Source organism: Cupressus sempervirens, chromosome 1 (genome assembly GCF_028749045.1).
Source record: "Cupressus sempervirens isolate cs-2001-9-10 chromosome 1, ASM2874904v1, whole genome shotgun sequence".
NCBI classification, from domain to species: Eukaryota; Viridiplantae; Streptophyta; class Pinopsida; order Cupressales; family Cupressaceae; genus Cupressus; species Cupressus sempervirens.
In genome coordinates, this window is record NC_143118.1 from 452003999 (window position 1) to 452023119 (window position 19121).

Sequence of the window (19121 nt, forward strand, 5' to 3'; positions counted from 1 at the left end):
AAAGAATATCAAGATGAAAATCTCAAAAATGATTGGCACGAATCAGATATTTAAATTCTCCACTCACCGTAGCAACAGCAGCAGTGTAATTAGAAGGAATAATCATCTTCAATAAAAATGGCCAAAGAATTACCTGCTCATAAAATGAAAGAAAAAGTTATAAGGTATGGTATAGTTGTACTCCCTACACAGTTGTTGATAGATTCCTCAAGTCAAACTCAACATATTCCAGCAACTAAAGTATGTATTTTGAATCCACAACAAATAGTAGAAAATTAATATCTTCACTTATCCCAAAAAATTATATTCATGGTAGTGCCACTCCTTAATGGAAAAACAGGATGGCAGCTAAAATTCTGTAATAAGATGTGCATGATATACCTCCATTTCAGGTATAGTTATCGTAAGTAAAAGCAATCCCTTCTCAGAAACAGTCCTTAATTCAGCTGGAGATACAGTTCCCATTCTCAACTGTCAAAGATGAATTAAAATGAAATTATTAAAAATGGCTTCCTATGTAGGACTGGGTAAATAGAACTCAAAAGAGTAGCGAGTTAGAAAATAATCCTACCTAACAACTGCACATCAACAAGTATAGTATAGAAGGAAGATTGAATTTGATGATGGCAAAAATTTAAATCACAAGTTGTACTGCTAAGATCAATATCTACTTATTTGCCAGACATGATGTTTAAGCACAAACAGAGAATCAAACCTCAGTTTTGGTAGCATGAAAGATATGAAGACCCATTGTTGACTCAAATGCATCATGCTGGTTTCTGTACTGCATAACTTCTTCTTCAGCAATGGCACACTGTAGCACAAGGAACTCGACAAACAACTCCCCACAAGCGCCTTCCACATAGCAGTGAGAGGCCATCACCACAATTAACTGTGTTTTCAAAACAATATCTAAAATCAAATGACAGTTTTAAAGTCTTAATTCATATGGAAATAAATGACTGCTACTTCTACAAATGTTTCACTTTCTTTCATAGACCAATGGTCAACCTATACAAGAGTAAATAAGAACAATAGGAATAGGAAAAAAAAGAAATAGGAATCGGAAAATCAGGAAGAACTTAGAAATTCCCCGAGGCTTGAGAACATTCGATTCTGATTAATCCTATGAAAGCTTCAGAGTGAAGATTAGATCCTAATCACTATAAAACTACTGTTATATGGTCCCTACAATATTTTAGTTCATAAAATGACATCTCGAACAACCATTTCTGTGTCCTCACTATCCATGATGAAACTACCCTTGCATTATCAAGAGGACCCTTTGATATGAGTTTTTACATTTCATAAAACATCCATGGACATAGAAAAGGATAGGAGGTATCCTAGGGCCGGGTGCACATTACAATTTTCTTCTCTCATATAATCTACCACAGCATTGGATGCTAGGAACAGATATTAGGGGGACGACCTTACTTGCTCCTCCAAATCTCCAATTCAACTCCATCAACCCTAACCATTCTATGATTGATATTAGTAAGTCTTGGATTGGATATTTTGAATTACTTGACAGTGAACAATGATGTTCGCTCTTTAAGCCCAAACCATGTGACAGCATCATTATTTTTCATCCTTCACCATGCATTTTAATCTTCTTTATTCCATACTGCCTTCACAGAGAGATCCTATAATGTCCCCTTCTCCACGCTACGCTTTTTGGTGCCTTGTTGGTCTAACTCTATCTTGCCATCCGGATAGGCTAACGACATATATTTTGAGAATGTCGGCCGGTCATAGGAACCTATTTGGTTTCGTTGGGGAGATATTTAAGTGGGGAGCTTCCTATAATTAAGTACACTTGTAATGCCTACCCCTACTTGACTTTTCTATTGTAGTGTCGGATTCTTTTAGGTCAATTTTCTGATTGTGTTTTATGATTATCAGTAATTGGTTACCGGATTGCATTAAATGTATTTCATACTCAGTTGATATATATATGTTCAGTTAGTTATTTTAGTTATTTTCATGATTGTTTCGATGATGATAGATATATGTTCATGTAGTGACTTTCAGTTATTTAATGATGTAGTTACTTACCCCATACTTGTATGTGTATGGTGTGTGTGTATGTTTTCTTTATGTTTGACGTTACTGATGTGGTTGAGGAAGGGAGTCGTAGTCACCTGCTAGTCGGAATCTACACGATCCACCACTTTCTGCCATTGCATGTTTAGGTTAGAATATTGTGTTTGTACATGCGTGGATTTTATGCAAATTGCTGGTACCGGGTATTGACTCCCCTGAATCGCCAGGATAAGTGTACCCTATCACAGTATTTCAATGGTATAAGTGGGGAGATAACTCTTGAGTTTAAATCCTAAACCCTAAGCCAATTGTCCTAAAAAGTAGGACAAGTGTAATGTCCCCGTTTTGGTTGACATCGTGTTGTGTACCGAATCAGTCTATCACGGACTCTCGTAGACTAGTGGTTGTGATGAGAGGGTCATTCTAGCATATATTTGAGGATTGGATGGCTTATTATGCTCTTGGAGATATTATTTTATCATTACTTTTTTATACGCGGCCTACATGTTATAATTTTAAGTTGAGTTGCACTTTTTATTTTATAAAGTTATTTAATTATAAAAGTGCATTATAATGAGTTTTTATAATGGATGCTTCTAGAAGTTCTTAGTAACTTCTTAGAAAAGTGAATAAATAGAGGGTTTGGCCTCTCATTTGCATAGATGGGATTTGATGATTCTACTACATTTTCTCTATGAGCATTTGTGGTACCATCTAGGTCTGCAAATTTTCAATTGGTCTTTGGGAACGATACCTCCCAGTAGATCGCATAACTAAGGAAGTGAAAGACCTTCTGAAGGGTTGCACATTGGAAGTGGTACTCAGCCATTTCATGTCGTTCTTCATTGGTATATTCAATTTGGACAGAGATTTGATTGAGGGTTTGATTTTTTTATAATCAAAAAAAAAAAAAAAACCTGAAAAAGCAGAACTGAAAAAGCAATCTGAAAAAGTAGCTCCGAAAAAAGCAATCCGAAAAAGCAGTTCGAAAAAGCAGATCTGAAAAAGCAGTTCGAAAAAGAAAAACAAAAAAAGCAAATCCGGAAAAAGCAAGTGAAAAAAGCAGAACAGAAAAAGCAAAGCAGGAAGATAGCATTGGAGAAAATTATTACAGCCATCTACAACCAGGTTCCTTTGTTTGCATTGCATTTTAGGTGTTATAAGTTTCAGCCATAGGTGTGCATTATATCAGCATTATCATTTTTGTAATCCATGTAAATACCAAAAAAAAATCTTGGCCATATTTCATGAGCATTGTATTAGAAATTTCATTGCAATTAAGGAGATAATAGTTGCTGGTGTCATTTGAGCAATTCAATATTATTATTTATCAGCTAGTTAGTTTGCATACCAACTATTTGTAAAAATGCCAGTTGGCTGTAGGTGTTCATTTCATTCATGATCAGCTTATTAGTTTGTATGCCAATTGTTTGACAAAATATCAATTGGTTGTAGGTTCTCTTTTTGGCATAAATAATGTTATAATTTTTGCATCTCAAGTGTTTGTCAAAATTACTAGTTTCTGTAGCTGCATATTGCAAGTAGTTTCAGTCACGTATATGCATTGAATATTGTCAGAATAAGTTGCACATTCATGTTAGGTCATTGTTTAGTCAATTCAGAATCTTCTTGCAAGCATTCTTCTTAATGTTAAGTGAAGGAAAGAGCCATAAAAGAATACTGAATTTTATATCAGTCATATGACCCTTGTATGTGAAGTGTTTGACAAAATTCTTTGAACCTTCAATCAGCATTTTAAGGTCTGATTTGAGTAGGGTCATTACAACAAGTATCTAAGTTAGTTTCACCTTTCCAAATTCATCAACTGACATGAATTTGTGACTGACCCTGGAGTTTGACTTTGTTCTTTGACTTTCAATTGAATTGTCATATTTGGTTTTGTAGGTCTATTGTGATTTTATGTCTTAATTAAATCAAATTAAAAAATAATTTAATGATTTAATTTAATAGAAATTTAATTTAAAATTTTGATATTTAATTAATTGAGAAATTAATTAAATAAAAAGAATTAAATTTAAGAGATGTTATATTACCAGAGGCTGAGGAGTTCTATTTTGTGATGTTATGATGATGTTTTGATCACGATCTTTTATACTCAACCATGGTAATGTGTCTTGTATGCTCTATGAGGTGTTTTGATCTATTGATCGTTATTGTTTTCTAGTGTTTGTGTGTGAAACTGAGGTGAATGGTGTGACCTATCTGATATAGCCTTTGAGTCTTCCATTAGTTGTATTTGGATTGCTTTCCAGTCGCTTGTATAAGACTAAGGTGTTTGTATGATTTGTTCCTGGTGATGTCATGTTATAACGTGGATTGGTTTATATGTACTTTCTTGGATCAGTCCTGTTAGGACGATCGTTTTAGTGATGTTTGTATTCTAAACAATGATATTTCAATGCTTGTCAATTGCTTGTTTAAGCACTAATATATGGTATGTGGCCTTTTGAGATCTTTTTTATTTTACTGAGCTTAGGGTAGGTTATCTATATGTCATGTTGGGAAGTGGCTTGCAATGGAGGCCGAGGCCCTAAAGAGGCTAACGGGCAACCCATTTTAGGTTATTTAATAAGTGATAACATTTCATTAAATGAGTTTAAAATGAATTAATAAGAGTCATTGTTTTTCCTCGCTCATGCCTCGAGTGCTAGTACAGGCTAGGATGAGAGTAGAGAGGACACTTGGTTGCGACCATGCTTCATTAGTATGCCTTGTCAGTACGAAAGGACACTAGTGCCACATAGAGTCACTATGGGGCCGGAGGATTAAAAGACTAGCAAAGTAATGTTAGAGTTGGTTCGTGTGATGACACTTGCCCACATGCATAATAGATCTCCTACATGTCTGTGTTGCCTCTGGGATTAGTTGATACATGTGTCTTGGTACCCTTGAAATAGTTTGCCTTCAGGTGATTCCTTGAACCTAGATGTTGGTTTTGACTTTTAAGTTTGTTATCCTATTTGGGACTTGAGTTTATCTCCTCAGTGTGGTGGGAGTGGACCTTTTTGGATTCTACGAGGTCGGGTGGTAGTGTTCTTATACCATTGAGATCTGACCGTTGGATGGCGGCGTTGGATGCGTTTGTGCAAATCTTCCTTTCTATCTATTCCTATATTTCTATGATGGATGGTTATACTTAGTGTATTGTATTTAATTTCATAGATCTGACAAGATGATGTAATTTATTTCATGATGTATATTATTTCAGCCTCTCATACCCTCTGACTTGTACAGTGGATGATTGTGCATTATGATTATTGTCAAGTGGCATCATATATAATTGTATATTATTTAAATGGTATTTGTACTTGTAGTTATTCTTTAATATGGATATATTGGTTTTAGTATTAATTAAAATTAAATGTGATTCAACGTCATAGGACCCTCAAAAACCTATTTATGTGTAGTTAATGGATGAGTGTATGTTATTGCTTCCGCTATTCTATTACTATTGTGTATGTTATCTTTAAAAAAAATGTTTGTCAAACCTAGTAAAACTTTAGGTTAACTCCTTTGGGTTCCCTGATGGGGCATTACAACACTTTATTTTATAAAGTTACCATATGACTTAAAGTCATTTTATAATAGATGTAACTTAAGTGACTAAAAAACGAAAATGACTTTTATCCCACATTGCCTAGTTGTGGGTATCTCCCCTCATATCGAGGTTATAAAAGCAAAGAGCTACATTGGGATTCACACCATGAAAAGTGATATTATTCAAAATATAAGCAGGTTTCTTAAATGTGACTGGTTTTCTTAAGGATGAAACCCCTTGAGAAGATCTGAGAGGCTGGACATAACCCCAATATCTCATGGACGTAGCACACTAATCCAGGCATGGGCATTGCAGTACAGTGCATATAATTCAGTCAAATCTACCATCAGCAGCATGAAAGAATAAGTGAACATTTAGTTATCATTAGTGAGGAGCAGCCACAAGTCTAGATACCTGATAGAGGCAGGAAAGAGGGTTTGAGCATATCATTCATAGATCTGCCTTATGGGACAGCAAAGCACCATTAGATGGATACTGGATATAGGATCAACAAGACATCCTCCGGTCTCTTTGGGAGAATATCCTACAGGCTCAGAATACGCTGATCGCCATCGGACAGAGCAGAGATTTGAGCTAGGCGACATGGTTTACCTTTGTCTCCAACCTTATAAGCCAAGTTCCTTGAAGAAGAGTGGATCTGAGAAGCTTCGGCCTAGATTTTATTATCCCTATCGCATTACCAAGAGGGTGGGAGAGGTTGCTTATGAGTTGGAATTGTCAGATGACAATAGAATCCATAATGTGTTTCACGTATCTTATCTCAAGAAAGTGATTGGTCAGCATGTAGTACCTTTCGTTGGATTACCCCCACTTGATGAAGAGTGGAAACTAGTTTTGGTTCCAGCCAAGGTGATTGAGATTAAGGAAAGGAAGTTGCATAACCAATCCATCAGGAAGTACTTAGTTCATTGAAAGATTTGCCATATGAAGATGCCACTTGGGAGGGTGAATCAATCCTACAACATCCGGCACTGAGATTGCTTGAGAGCAACCAATCCCGGGAAGGGAGGATTGTAATGTCCCCTTCTTCGCGCTATGCTTTCTGGCGTCTTGTTGGTCTATCTTTCCATCTAGATAGGCTAACGGCATTTATTCTGAGGATGTCAGCCAGTCACAAGATCCTATTTGGTTTCATTGGGAGATATTTAAGTGGGGAGCTTCCTATAGTTAAGTCACTTTATTTTATAAAGTTACCTTATGACTTAAAAGTCATTTTATAATAGATGCAACTTAAGTGACTAAAAGACGAAAATGACTTTTATCCCACATTGCCTAGTTGTGGGTATCTCCCCTCATATTGAGGTTATAAAAGCAAAGAGCTACATTGGGATTCACACCATGAAATGTGATATTATTCAAAATAGTAGGTTGCTTAAATGTGACTGGTTTTTTTAAGGATGAAACCCCTTCAGAAGATTTGAGACGCTGGACATAGCCCTAGTATCTTGTGGACGTGGCACACTAATCCAGGTATGGGCATTGCAGTACAGTACATATATTTCAGTCAAACCTACCATCAGTAGCATGAAAGAATAAGTGACCATTTAGTTGTCATTAGTAAGGAGCTGCCACAAGTCTAGCTACCTGATACAGGCAGGAGAGAGAAGTCTATTATAGCAGACACAGCCAGGAGAGTTACTGTATACACATACGCGCGGGACTTCAAGGTTCATCCACTGAAAGAGAGAGAGAGAGAGCCCAGCAGCAGATGTGAGTATGGGAAGGACATCAACGTTGATACTTCCAGACTTATATTCTTTAAAGAGCAGACTTAGGAGGAACCATATAAACTGCTAGCTCACCACAGGTGCATCCAGGTTCCATAGTTATGTTTTTTTTTGTATTATATTCATGAATAGTAGTGTTAATGTTCAGAATTCAAAATATGGAGGTATGACTCAGTCAATACTTAACTCTGCACATTTGTACTAGGCCAGATGTGTTTCGTGAATGATACAATTTCAGAACTCTTTCCTTCCGAGTTTTCATAGTGCATTTGTTCTTTCTTAATCATATTGCTGCATTGTTGGAATTCAGATCCTTACAGATCCTTCAATCAGTCGATTATATATAAATGTGATTCAATGATTTTATCCATTTCTGGTTTACCCCTATTGCTTTTTCCTTAGCTTTCGTCATCGTATGTAATGTAAATCATTAAACAGCCAGTTTGTACTGCCCAATATTGATCATTTGTGAAAATTGGGAGGGTGTAAAAAATTTGGTAAAATGTTGAGTTAGAATCAACTCAAGAAATATGGCAGTTTAGAGGGAGAAGTCCCAAAATGCTTTTAAATTTGCAGTATGCTTCTTCTTCCACTTATTGTGACAAAATTTAGCCTTGACCAACCGATCAAAGATCAGAATGATATCTTCAGTTAAAACATTTAATTGTCAATTTTAGTCCTTTTTCCTGCATTGAGTATCCACCTTTAGCTAAACCTTTATTGCTATGTTACCAGTTCCGGTTTGGGTTCGGGTACAAGAACCCAGTATGTGGGTACATGAAAAAAACTAGGGTCTTCGCTCCATGTGTGTGTGTCTGTATGCATTATATATACAAAAAAAAGAGAAATACACAGAATTCTAAAACTAAACATTGCATAGGATTATACTCGATCGTTGATCAATGCCAAATACCAAATGCCAAAGATAAATCATAAATATTAAATGTCAATTGACAGTTGAAAAATATTTGAGCAAGCATAGACGTATCCAGCAGATACCCACAAACGTACCCATACTAGGTGTGTGCCCAAACCCGGTAAGGGCCTGACATTACAAACACAGAAATGCAGCCTTTTATTATGAGTGCAAGCAATTATGTTTGATTTAGTGTATGCCACATGGATTCATGTTAGCTGCTGCAAATGATATTTGGAAATACATCCACAATCAACCAATTGTGGGTTACATTTTGGCACTTCATCAATGTTCCTTTTGATGGTCCCAAATGATGTTGTATGCCATCTGATTTTGGGGACTTTAAGTCCCATTTATACTTATTCCATTGTTGAGGAAAAGTGTCTATGACTAAATTTAACTTATTACAAATATATTGACTAGAAGGCATATAGAAGAATAAGTAAAACTTATAAACTTAAAACGTGATGAACAAGTGACAATATAGACTAATGATACTGAACTTGAACATATGCCACTTTAGATGCGAAATTATTACAGATGTTGGTAATTTGATATTTTTGCAAACTAAGAAATCTACCAAACCCAGATCATTTGTCCGATTAACTTGGCCTAGTTATCAACACATTACAATGAAGCAAAGCTGCCAAGTCGTAATAACATTGTGAGGGTTTCAATTCAAGTAACTCTCTATTAAATTAATATGGTATGATTAATTTATGGTCTACTAAGTTCAAAGGATCATAATTGGAAAAATCGACAAAGCCAAACACTCAAGGCCTGAAAATAGATCGGGAAAAACTCAACCAATTTTTGGCAAAAAACTCAAGAACTTACAAAATTGATTGAATTCAATTATAAATGATTTTTTTTTTGCAAAATTCAATGAGAACATACATTTCAATGAGTGAATAAATAAGAACACAAAAGAAACAAGCTTAATCTAGATATGTTTAAACACAAAGTGGGTACAAAATCAAACTCCCGTGAGGAATGTTGATGGCTGAAAGCAAAATAGTAAATAATTTACGTAAAACTAAAAGCATATACATCATTATAGCTACATCTTCCTTTTCCCATCTATAGTAAAAACTAAGGGAGTGGTAGGACTAGAGAGTCTAATCCTAGAAATCTGCAATGGGCATAGACAGCCATATATTTGGCATATATTATTTGTAGATACATTATTGATTTTGATTATTATGGACAGCTGATTAAAGTGTTGAGCTTATCTGTTATTGTTTATTATTTTGTATTTTAGTTGGACTTCTCTGTCATTTCATGTATGAAACTTGGAGCCTTTGAGCATTTTGCTATATGTTTTAAGGTTGTAGCTTTACTCGGATTGGTTAGATCTTAGACACATTATTGTTATTGGTAAATCATCATTTCCTATATATACTTATCCATGTTAAATAATATTATTGTATATAATAGTACATTATATATATATATATATATATATATATATATATATATATATATATATATTATTGTTATACATATTATTATTATTTATGATAATATAACATTATTAAATGATGATTACATCATAGAGACATTTCTCTTCATGAGACATGTCTCCTCTCATAATTATATGAGATCCAAATCTGCATTTGGAACACATCAATTACAATGGCCACGATAGCACATTTGCAGAAAAGGATCCTTATTTCGCAAGGCTGCCAATAAATAACCATTAAAATATTGAATTGAGAAGACTTGGAGGCTATGTTGAAAACCAATAAACTTACAATAAGGAAAAAACATCGAACAATGACTAGTAGAGTTCTTACAATCGTAACTTACCATCATTATTGAGAAAAAGAAGCATCATCGAAGACAAAATAAAATGAGTGGACAAATAATGTTCTTCCAGCCATATAAGAGAACATGGTTCATACTTTAACTTCGTAAGTTACCGCACTCACAGGGAAGAAGAAACAACACCTGGATGGAATGTTATTTTCATTATCAAATTCCATTTGATAATTCACAATAAATAGAGTTGTCAATACCAACTCATTCTCTTACTGTGAATGCCATGAGTCTTGACCCTATTTGGGAAGAATTCGTATTTTATTAAAAAATGAAATGGTTTAAAATATTACCATGGAAGAGAACCGTGTTAGGCTATCAATTTTTAATAAACTGTTGAACATTAGCGTTTGGGTAACAATTCACTACATAGACATTGGTGTAGATTTCATACAAAGTCTACCGAAAGAAAGAAAAACTAAAAATCAATGCATAGGAGTGAATAGACTTAGCAAAAGGGATTAAGGATAGATATTATCAAGCCAATTTTGGGCACAACTGGTGATCACTTATAGGTCCATTGAGTCACTCTATGTTGAGTGGAGAGATCATATATCTGAAATGAGATAAGATACTTATACGATGTTATGCCTTAGTGTGAAGTTCCTTACTCATAGGGCGTGATCTTGTTGCATTCTTAACTAGACAATACCAACGCCATCTCCCACATCGCCTTCATGCACACTGTTTGAGTTGTGATTCTTTGAGGACTTTCTCACTATGTAGAAGAGTGTATAGAGTCATATCCGTAACCAGATCAGACACAGGGCCAAGGTTTAGCACTAACCAACTTCAAACCACAGCTAGGTATCTCTGGTGGCTCATTTCAGTCTACAACCATTACAATATTGACTCAATATATGGTGGCATGGAAAAGTAAAAGAACAGGGGTGGAGGAGAAGAAGAAGATACCAACAAAGTACATTACAATGGAAAAACCACACAAGTAAGCAAGGATATCGTTACTTCCTTGGCATAGACCTAACTCAACAACATAAAATACACAAGTTATTGAAAGGACACTTGACAAGCCGAGGCATGGAAATCGCAGACCAGCTAGGAATCACTAGGGACTTAAAAGTGTGAATTCATCGACAAAGTTTTGAGATGCTTCTTTTTGGGTAAATACAACTACTAATGCAGTGACAGAAATCTAGGAAAATGGGCATCACGTTTAGACAATGTCGAATATGTTGAAATGAGAGACACTATACGTACATTGAGCCATTTGAGGATGAGATAATCCCCCGAAGTTTTGTGTCAATACAAGACTCAACAAGGTTGTTATAGAAGATATCAATTTGGATCATCCCAATATTATTATATAGCACATCATCTCTAACCATCAACAGTGATTTTGTTCCTATCATTCTTGACTAAAATATATTAATCACAAATGCCTTAGATATGGACAAAATGATCATTCATTTGGCTGCTTTCTATTCATTCCCTGAAGAAATAATTTGCTAAACCCTTGAACAGTGTTGTCAAGCATCTAAAATATATGGTGGAAGCATACTGAGGGAGGCAAGACCATCAAGAAAGCTTACTATCAAATTTCGGAATGAAACAAAAGCTATTTTATTAAATGAATAGAAGTCTGGATGCACACAAAAGCAATAATGCATCAAAATGATCATTGGCAAGAGGAGGATCATACTGGACAGATTTCATGCAAGGGAGTTAAGTATGGATCGTAATACAAATAACTAAGAGACACTCAATGATATCTTGCCGAAGTTCATGAGATCAGGACCCCCTTGAAAACTATTGATCATTAAAAATAATATAACGTGATATTAAGAAATTACCAAAACGCAAGAATTAAAATTACAAGGAGTATAGAAAAGACTCTTACAATAAAGAGGATTATATAAGCATGGATCCAACATGAGATGTCTATAGAGGACTTCATAGAACTAAGAATGAGGTATTTCCGTAAATAGAATTTGTGATAGAAGAAGAGAAGGTTTACACATAGGAGGATTGAAAGGTAAGAAAAAAAGGGCTATTTAGAAAAGAGAAACTAAAGGGAAATTCAATCACATGCCCAAACATTATGATTGAAAAAGATGCTAATAGGGAGCTTACAATTGTCCATGATCTCATGCCAACAATTCAAGGAAGAAAAGACAAGGAAATGATCTCTAATGTTCCTAAAAATAAAGAGATAATTATACCTTCATTTGCTTCTATAATCACCATTGAAATGTTTTATGAGGATTATCATTATGAGATTGCTCTCCATCTCAAGAATCATTATCTAGGATAATCTCTCTAGTGATTTTAAAAATTGAAAAGGATTTCATGTTTCTCCTTCGTCTGTAGAAGTATATATGGCATCCACATCCACTTACAAGTAAATGGTTGTGGAAGTGTAACACTTGTCGTGACAAGGAATCAAAAGATACATTGCGTTTTGGATCTAATCACATTGAACATGGTAACTATAGGACCTGACTTCCCAGGATCATTGTTCAAAGGGAGAATTTCGAGGTGCAATCCCTTGTAAATGGTATTTTCTCTATGAGGAGAAGTTCTAAGTGAAATTCCTTGTAATGCATTATTCTCTGTACGAGAGAATTGAGGTGAAAGCCTTTGTACCACCATCTGACTTGGTTCATGGTGGTTACTATTTCACATATGATAAAGGTGACAATCTTTCTTTGACATATATAAATAGAAGGTAACCATTGTAAGGTGGTGATCTTATAAATGGTAGACCTATTATCACGGAAAACTTCATTAAGTTGTTGTCACAAACTGCTAAAAGTCATGATAACGAATGTATCATGACAGACTTCATTAATTTGTTGTCACAAAGTGCTGAAAATCATGATAATGAACGTATTATGATCAGACTTCATTAAGTTGTCGTCCCAGAGTACCAAAGATCATAATACTTGTCATGATAGAGTTCATGACATTGTGGTTTTTGTTAATCTAATCGACTTAATTGTCCCAGAGAGCCAAAAATCAGATGACTTATTCTCTTGATAGACATCTCTTATTTGATGTCAGTAAATATAATATTATTAAATGCTGATTACATCATAGAGACATGTCTCCTCTCATATTTATATGAGATCCAAAACTACATTTGGAACACATCAATTACAGTGGTCATGATAGTACATTTGCAGATAACGATCCTTGTTTCTCAACAATATGTATGTCATATTTTGACAATCGAAGTATTTGAATTTTGTTAGTTTGCTATGTATATAAATGTTAGGATATGCACATTTCAATTCTCTCTATATATAAAATTTCCCCTATTGTTTTAATAGTTGTCCCCTATCGTCCCCTAAAAAATGGCTCTAAAACGCACATGTACTAAAAAAGCATCCTCATCTCGGAAACTCCATGGAGCATAGGTATATACTCATAGATCCTTGACATTAATGTGTGATTGATTTTTTAATTGCAATTATGTGCTAAAATTTGTAAATAAATTATATTGTGGGAATTGTCATGTCGAGCAAAAATCAGGTATACCCCCAAAGGGGGGCATTATATTTGTCCTCAGGTGTTCCTTGGTGGGGAATCACACTTCATAAATGTAGTATTTTACCATAGTACCACAATCCCTAAAAAAAAAGTATTTGATTTTCAAAATAGCAATATCCAGAGATATTTAAGAAAGAACAAGGTAATTTATTAAGTTATGTGAAATATATGAATTTCCATTATAATGCCCACTTATTTTAGTCAAGCATTTGCAAAAATAAAATAAAAAACTGTTTAATTTAGTTGTCTTTCTATTAATTTAGTTGCCTTTCTACACAATTATTAAGAAAATTAAGAAAATCAACGCTTTCACTAGATATTCTCCAACTTTTGTTGTTTGTATAGTATTTGAATCATCAATCATAATTTTTACAACGTCAACAAGGAGATTCTATTAAGAAATATATAGCATTCCAGTTTAGAACAGAGCATGTGAATAAAGAAAGATGATGAACATACCCTCGATATCTAACATGATAAATTCAAAAAACATATAATACATTTTGTTTCATTCCAGTCCATCTACATTTTTTCAAACAGATTATCAAGCAAATTTTCATAGCTAAGAATACTACCTCTGCAAGAGACTTCCGAACACTGAAGTCCTGCTCAGTCAACAATGATTTTACAGCTTCAATGAGAACTAGTCTCCTTTCATACCAAGCTTCAGACAACCTCCATGGTTACAAACAATTGTGATTAAGGTAGGATTCATCAACACAAACTCATTAGTAAACATTAGAAATTTAGAATCCACTGTCTATCAAGACATGGTACAAAGAAGTCAAACCTAGGTAATAGATGCTTTAGAACACAAAGTGCGCCAAGCTTAAAAGGATCTTCATTAGAATGTATTTTCTGTGGCAGAAAAACTAATTAAATAAGTTCCAAACAAGACTTGAATTTAAATCGTCATTTTAATGGAGAAGGAATGTATTTATGCAGAAGTACATATCTGATATTAGGTGTCTGGTTACATCCATGTCAGTTACTACAACAATAAACTAAAATTTCAAAACCTAATGCCTCAAGTTACTCGGTATGCTTACGCACACTAATAAGGAAATCAAAAATGTCATCATGGTACAGCATCCCAATAGTAAGAAAGCAGCGTAGCATCTCATTGTAATTCTGCAAACAAAACATTTTTCCCATTCAATAATCAAACTAACTACCAATAGCCATTATAACTATGCTGAAAATAAGTCCATAGTAACAAACAATATATTCTGTTGAAGGTCAATGATTTCCAAACATTTAGGAAGTGTATCATAAATTGAGAATTAAGAAAACACATGAACATTTGAGAACCCTTTAAAGTGGGCATCTTGTATGCTCAACTCCATAACAATAACTTAATTAGCTGCAGTTTGCACCAATAGCATCTTGTATATAAGTTTACCAATAATAAAGATAATTCTGATTATTATGTAAGAAAGCACCATAGCATTTTCTTGTAATTTTGTAACACAAACTCCCATTTATGAACAAATACATAAAAATAAGTGTAATAATGATTTGCAATGGCAGGGTCCAGATGGAGAGTGAAGATGAATTTTGATGGGGCCTTTAAAGGGAATCCAAGAAATAGTGGTGCACACTATATGCTTTGCAATCAAGGAAGCTTTATCAGAGGTATTACAACACTTGTGTGGGAGAATACTAATAACTACGAAAGACAGGTAGCTTTGAGAGCAGGTATTATGGTCACTTATGCAACTGGTTAGAAGGTTATTGAAGTGGTAGAGGATTCAATAATAATGGTAAATGTGGTATTCAAAGGGCTCTGTTCTAATTGGAAGCTATATTTAATTCTTCAAGAGACCAAGAATCCTACTCATTCAAGATGGTTCATTATAGAGTTCAAAATGAGGTTTTGGATTATATGGCAAGTCAAGCAGTCTTTCAGATTTTTTTCAGAGGTTGAAAGAAAAGCCATTAACAGTTGAGATAATTTCAAAAGTATAGTTAAGAAAGATCTATCTTGAGCTTTCCAAGCCCTTCATGTGTAAATTATTCAACATTGGGACTTAGTAAACAATTATAAAGGCTTTAATCTTTTGTGGCAGTTAGTACGAGGTGGCTCATGGAGAGTTATGGATAAGCATAAGACAATTATGCTAGGAAATTGCTTTGTTTTCAAATTGCTATTTTGGGGTAATGGATTTCAGGTAAATGCAACTTTGGGATTAGTGTGTTTAGCTGTAGTTAATCTTGTAGTTGTGCAGTGATGGCATGTTTGTAAGATGGCATGTGAAATGTTAGATTCTGTGGGAAGCAAAAAACAAGCCTTCATGTTGGCCAAAGATCACATGAAACTTTAATCGATAGATGACTGAAAATCAAAATAGGGGAATGCAAATAGAATTTCAAAAGAGAGAAAATAGAGACATGCAGTAAGAGAATTTTGAGAATACTCTTGCCACTCTCATCCGTAAAGATCCTGAACTGCCTCTACTCGTTGAGCTTATAAATGAAAGTGTTCTTTTGTTTTTTTTTAATGTTTTTTTTGTATTTTTCGCAATATGTGGGTATATATGCTTCTTGGAAGTAATATATATATGCAGTGGCTAATGCAATGAAATGCCAAACAACAACTCACAAATAAACAACAACTTCCTACCAACTCTGAATGATGCACATTTAACTACAGCTGGAAATTGAATTTGCGTTGTCTTTAATTACAGATGGCACCTGGTAAAATGCAGTCTATGAAATTGAAGTTTAGCACAAATCCTCCCAGCTCGTACTATCAGCTTCATAAGATTGTCAACAATCACTGTCAACCCCTAAACGTCCGAGGAATAGGCAGAATTATGTATCTGCAGCCAGCCACATCAAATGCAGCCCACAGGCTCTGCTGCATGAGCTTCAACCACCAATCGTGGCCCTCTAACTTGATACTGCAGGCCAGTAAAATTGAACACAGGCCCTCCTATTGCAATCACAGCCTGTCTATGGATGAACGTGGGCTTCTAAATGATGAACGCAGGTCTTTGTAATGTGATCGCAGGTATGAATAAACACCAAATCGCTGCTACAAGTGTAGTCTGCAGCCTCTCAAAATGTACAATGATTTCACCCAGAGAAAATTGCAGGTATACTTAATTTCAATAGCAGCCAGTAAACCCTCTCCAAGTCAGTCGATTTCCTTAGCATTAATCAACTTCTAGGGCACAGTGAAAACGGTAGAGAAGTAATGGCAAATTGCTATACCACAGCAGCAAGTTACAACACAATTTCAAGAGTGATTCTCAGAACTCAAATCCTAAGCAACAGCAAAAGCAAATGATATTCAATAGATATAGATACCCATTCCCAAAATGAAAGTCATATTTATAATATCATTTGTGCAACTTAGCTTCAGCATTACACCTTTCACTAAAGAGCCTTCAACTTCACAACATCATCTTATAACATATAATATGATAAAGAGGATTAATTATTACAAATCTCATAACTAATGCAATAAATATGACTCCGCCATTAAGCAACTCCATCCTGTACATAAGACTGAATAAATGACAACCAACACTATGTCGACTCTGCACTACCAAAAATAGCAACTAGTCAAAAATAGACTTAGTATAGATAGCAAGTCTACAACTAAGACCCCCAAAACCTACTATCAACTCATGAGGGTCGCAATGATGAGGTGACCAACCCCGGCTCCAAGAACCTGCTAAATTGGGGACATTACATCATCAAACAAGATACTAAGCTTGTGGAGGAGCAAGAAGAGTGATATATAATGATATATATATAAAAACCAAGAGCATATACATCCAAGAGGTGCATCAACTCAACTACCCATAAAAGGTAGGAAGCTTTACATACACAGTAAATGCCACAAAACATATGGCATAACTTTCTTTGGTAAAGACAATATATTGGTTATGAGAGATGGCACATGAAGCCAAAAGAGGGTGTCTAACCCAACCACCCCAAAACCTACTTAGGTAAAGACAAAATAGTAGTTATGGAAGGTGGCATAAAAATACAAGTGAGGGTGTGTAACTCAACTACACTGTACGAAAGAGTGACACATATAATTGATGCATTCTTCTGTGAGTCCTCATACCAACCAAATCTTATAAACCTAAGCCAGCTTAAATAATGTGTAGGGAATAATAAATACCTCCAAGTTTCAACAATAGAGAAAAAAACCTAGATTAACAGCCAGCCTTGAGCATAGCTTAGGTGGGTGAAAAAGATGGGTCCAGCCAAATGGCCAAACTTGTACATTTTGTGTTATGAATCCCTGGGGCATCTGATTTGGCTCTATATATTTGCAAATTGAATTTGTTAAAATCCCTTTTCCAGTTTTCAACTCTAAACCCTACCCACCTGAATCAAGTCTGCTATCACGCAACCATAGGGTATTAAGAAAGATTGTTGTTTTCTGCACTCCGGATGACAGAAAATTCCAGTAAGTCACTGCTGAAAACCTTATGAAACAAGCACAAATTGTCAGAAAGAATGAAGGTTTGATGACAGCAAACAATAGATGCCTTGATGAGGGTTTGTCAACTGCTGTATAAGATGAAAAATCTTCTGAAAAGACTGTGGTGCACTTTTAAATTGTCTTGTCTTTCTTGACTGAACATTTGCAGCTAATTTGCTGAAAATCCTAGATGCCTGAGCATTGATTGAAAATGCTGTTATCAAATCACAAAATTTTACATAACTTTGATCTCAGTATGTGCCTCATATAACCTACTTTTGACCTTCAGCAACAAAATAGAAAACATGCTTTAGTATGTGCCACTTGAACTTTTTGACTCTAACTAGAAGAGTGCACACTTTGGGAACTTTGGCACTCATACTTTGGAAAATTGGCAACAAGTTTCACTTGAGTTGTCTCTCATTTTTTGGTACATACTCAAAGTTGATGTATTAGCAAAAGTTACATTCTTAAGTTGTATCTGTCACTTTCTGGTACTCAAAACATTTTAGCAAATTTAAAGAAGTGACTTAAGAAGAGGGAATGGGTGCACAACTAAAAGCTATCTTCAATGGAAGTGACAGTAAAACAGCACTGAGAGGCTGTATTGCCTAAGGCTTCTATGAGCGTTGATGTGGGCAATATAAGTTGTGAAGGAGTCAGTGCATTTCTGAAAGTTCCAACCCACAAACATTACATCATTTAGGATGTTGCTGGCAATTACAAGTGGTGATGTTCTCTACGCCTCCTCCATGAACCAATTCACATCAACAGCAGAACCTTGTTCTTAGTTACCTAGGTCAGTGTCTAAACAAGACAACTCAATTCTATTTGTTTTATTAAACACTTCTTCTTTAGCCGCCACTTGAAGTCATCTCTACAAGTTTTCAGTACCTCAACATTTTTTGCAAATTGAAAAAAACAAGACTTGCTTGAGTTGTCTCGTCTACTTTTTGATACTTCATCCTTATGGAAAATTAGCAGAAGTGATTCACATGAGTCATCTCTGTTGCTTTTTCATGCCTAATACAAATTTTGACCATCTCTCAAATCCAACCTTTGATACATTGGAAAGTACCT

General features: G+C 35.0%; 1 protein-coding gene across 5 annotated transcripts in view; it reads right to left on the reverse strand.

Annotated features, from left to right (window-relative positions):
- The window catches only part of LOC149578256 (ARM repeat superfamily protein), a 361318-nt gene that overhangs the window by 244479 nt on the left and 97718 nt on the right, over nt 1–19121 (reverse strand). For all 5 annotated transcript variants that reach the window (XR_016364259.1, XM_089827963.1, XM_089827965.1 and 2 more), the window contains exons 13-18: nt 14651–14728; nt 14388–14455; nt 14173–14272; nt 716–892; nt 382–471; nt 68–133 (exon numbers count right to left, since the gene is read on the reverse strand). Coding sequence is in view for 4 of the 5 variants with exons in the window: in XM_089827963.1 (XP_089684089.1) it covers nt 68–133; nt 382–471; nt 716–892; nt 14173–14272; nt 14388–14455; nt 14651–14728 (579 nt within the window). In the remaining variant the exon portion in view is untranslated. The remainder of the gene's footprint in view (nt 1–67; nt 134–381; nt 472–715; nt 893–14172; nt 14273–14387; nt 14456–14650; nt 14729–19121) is intronic.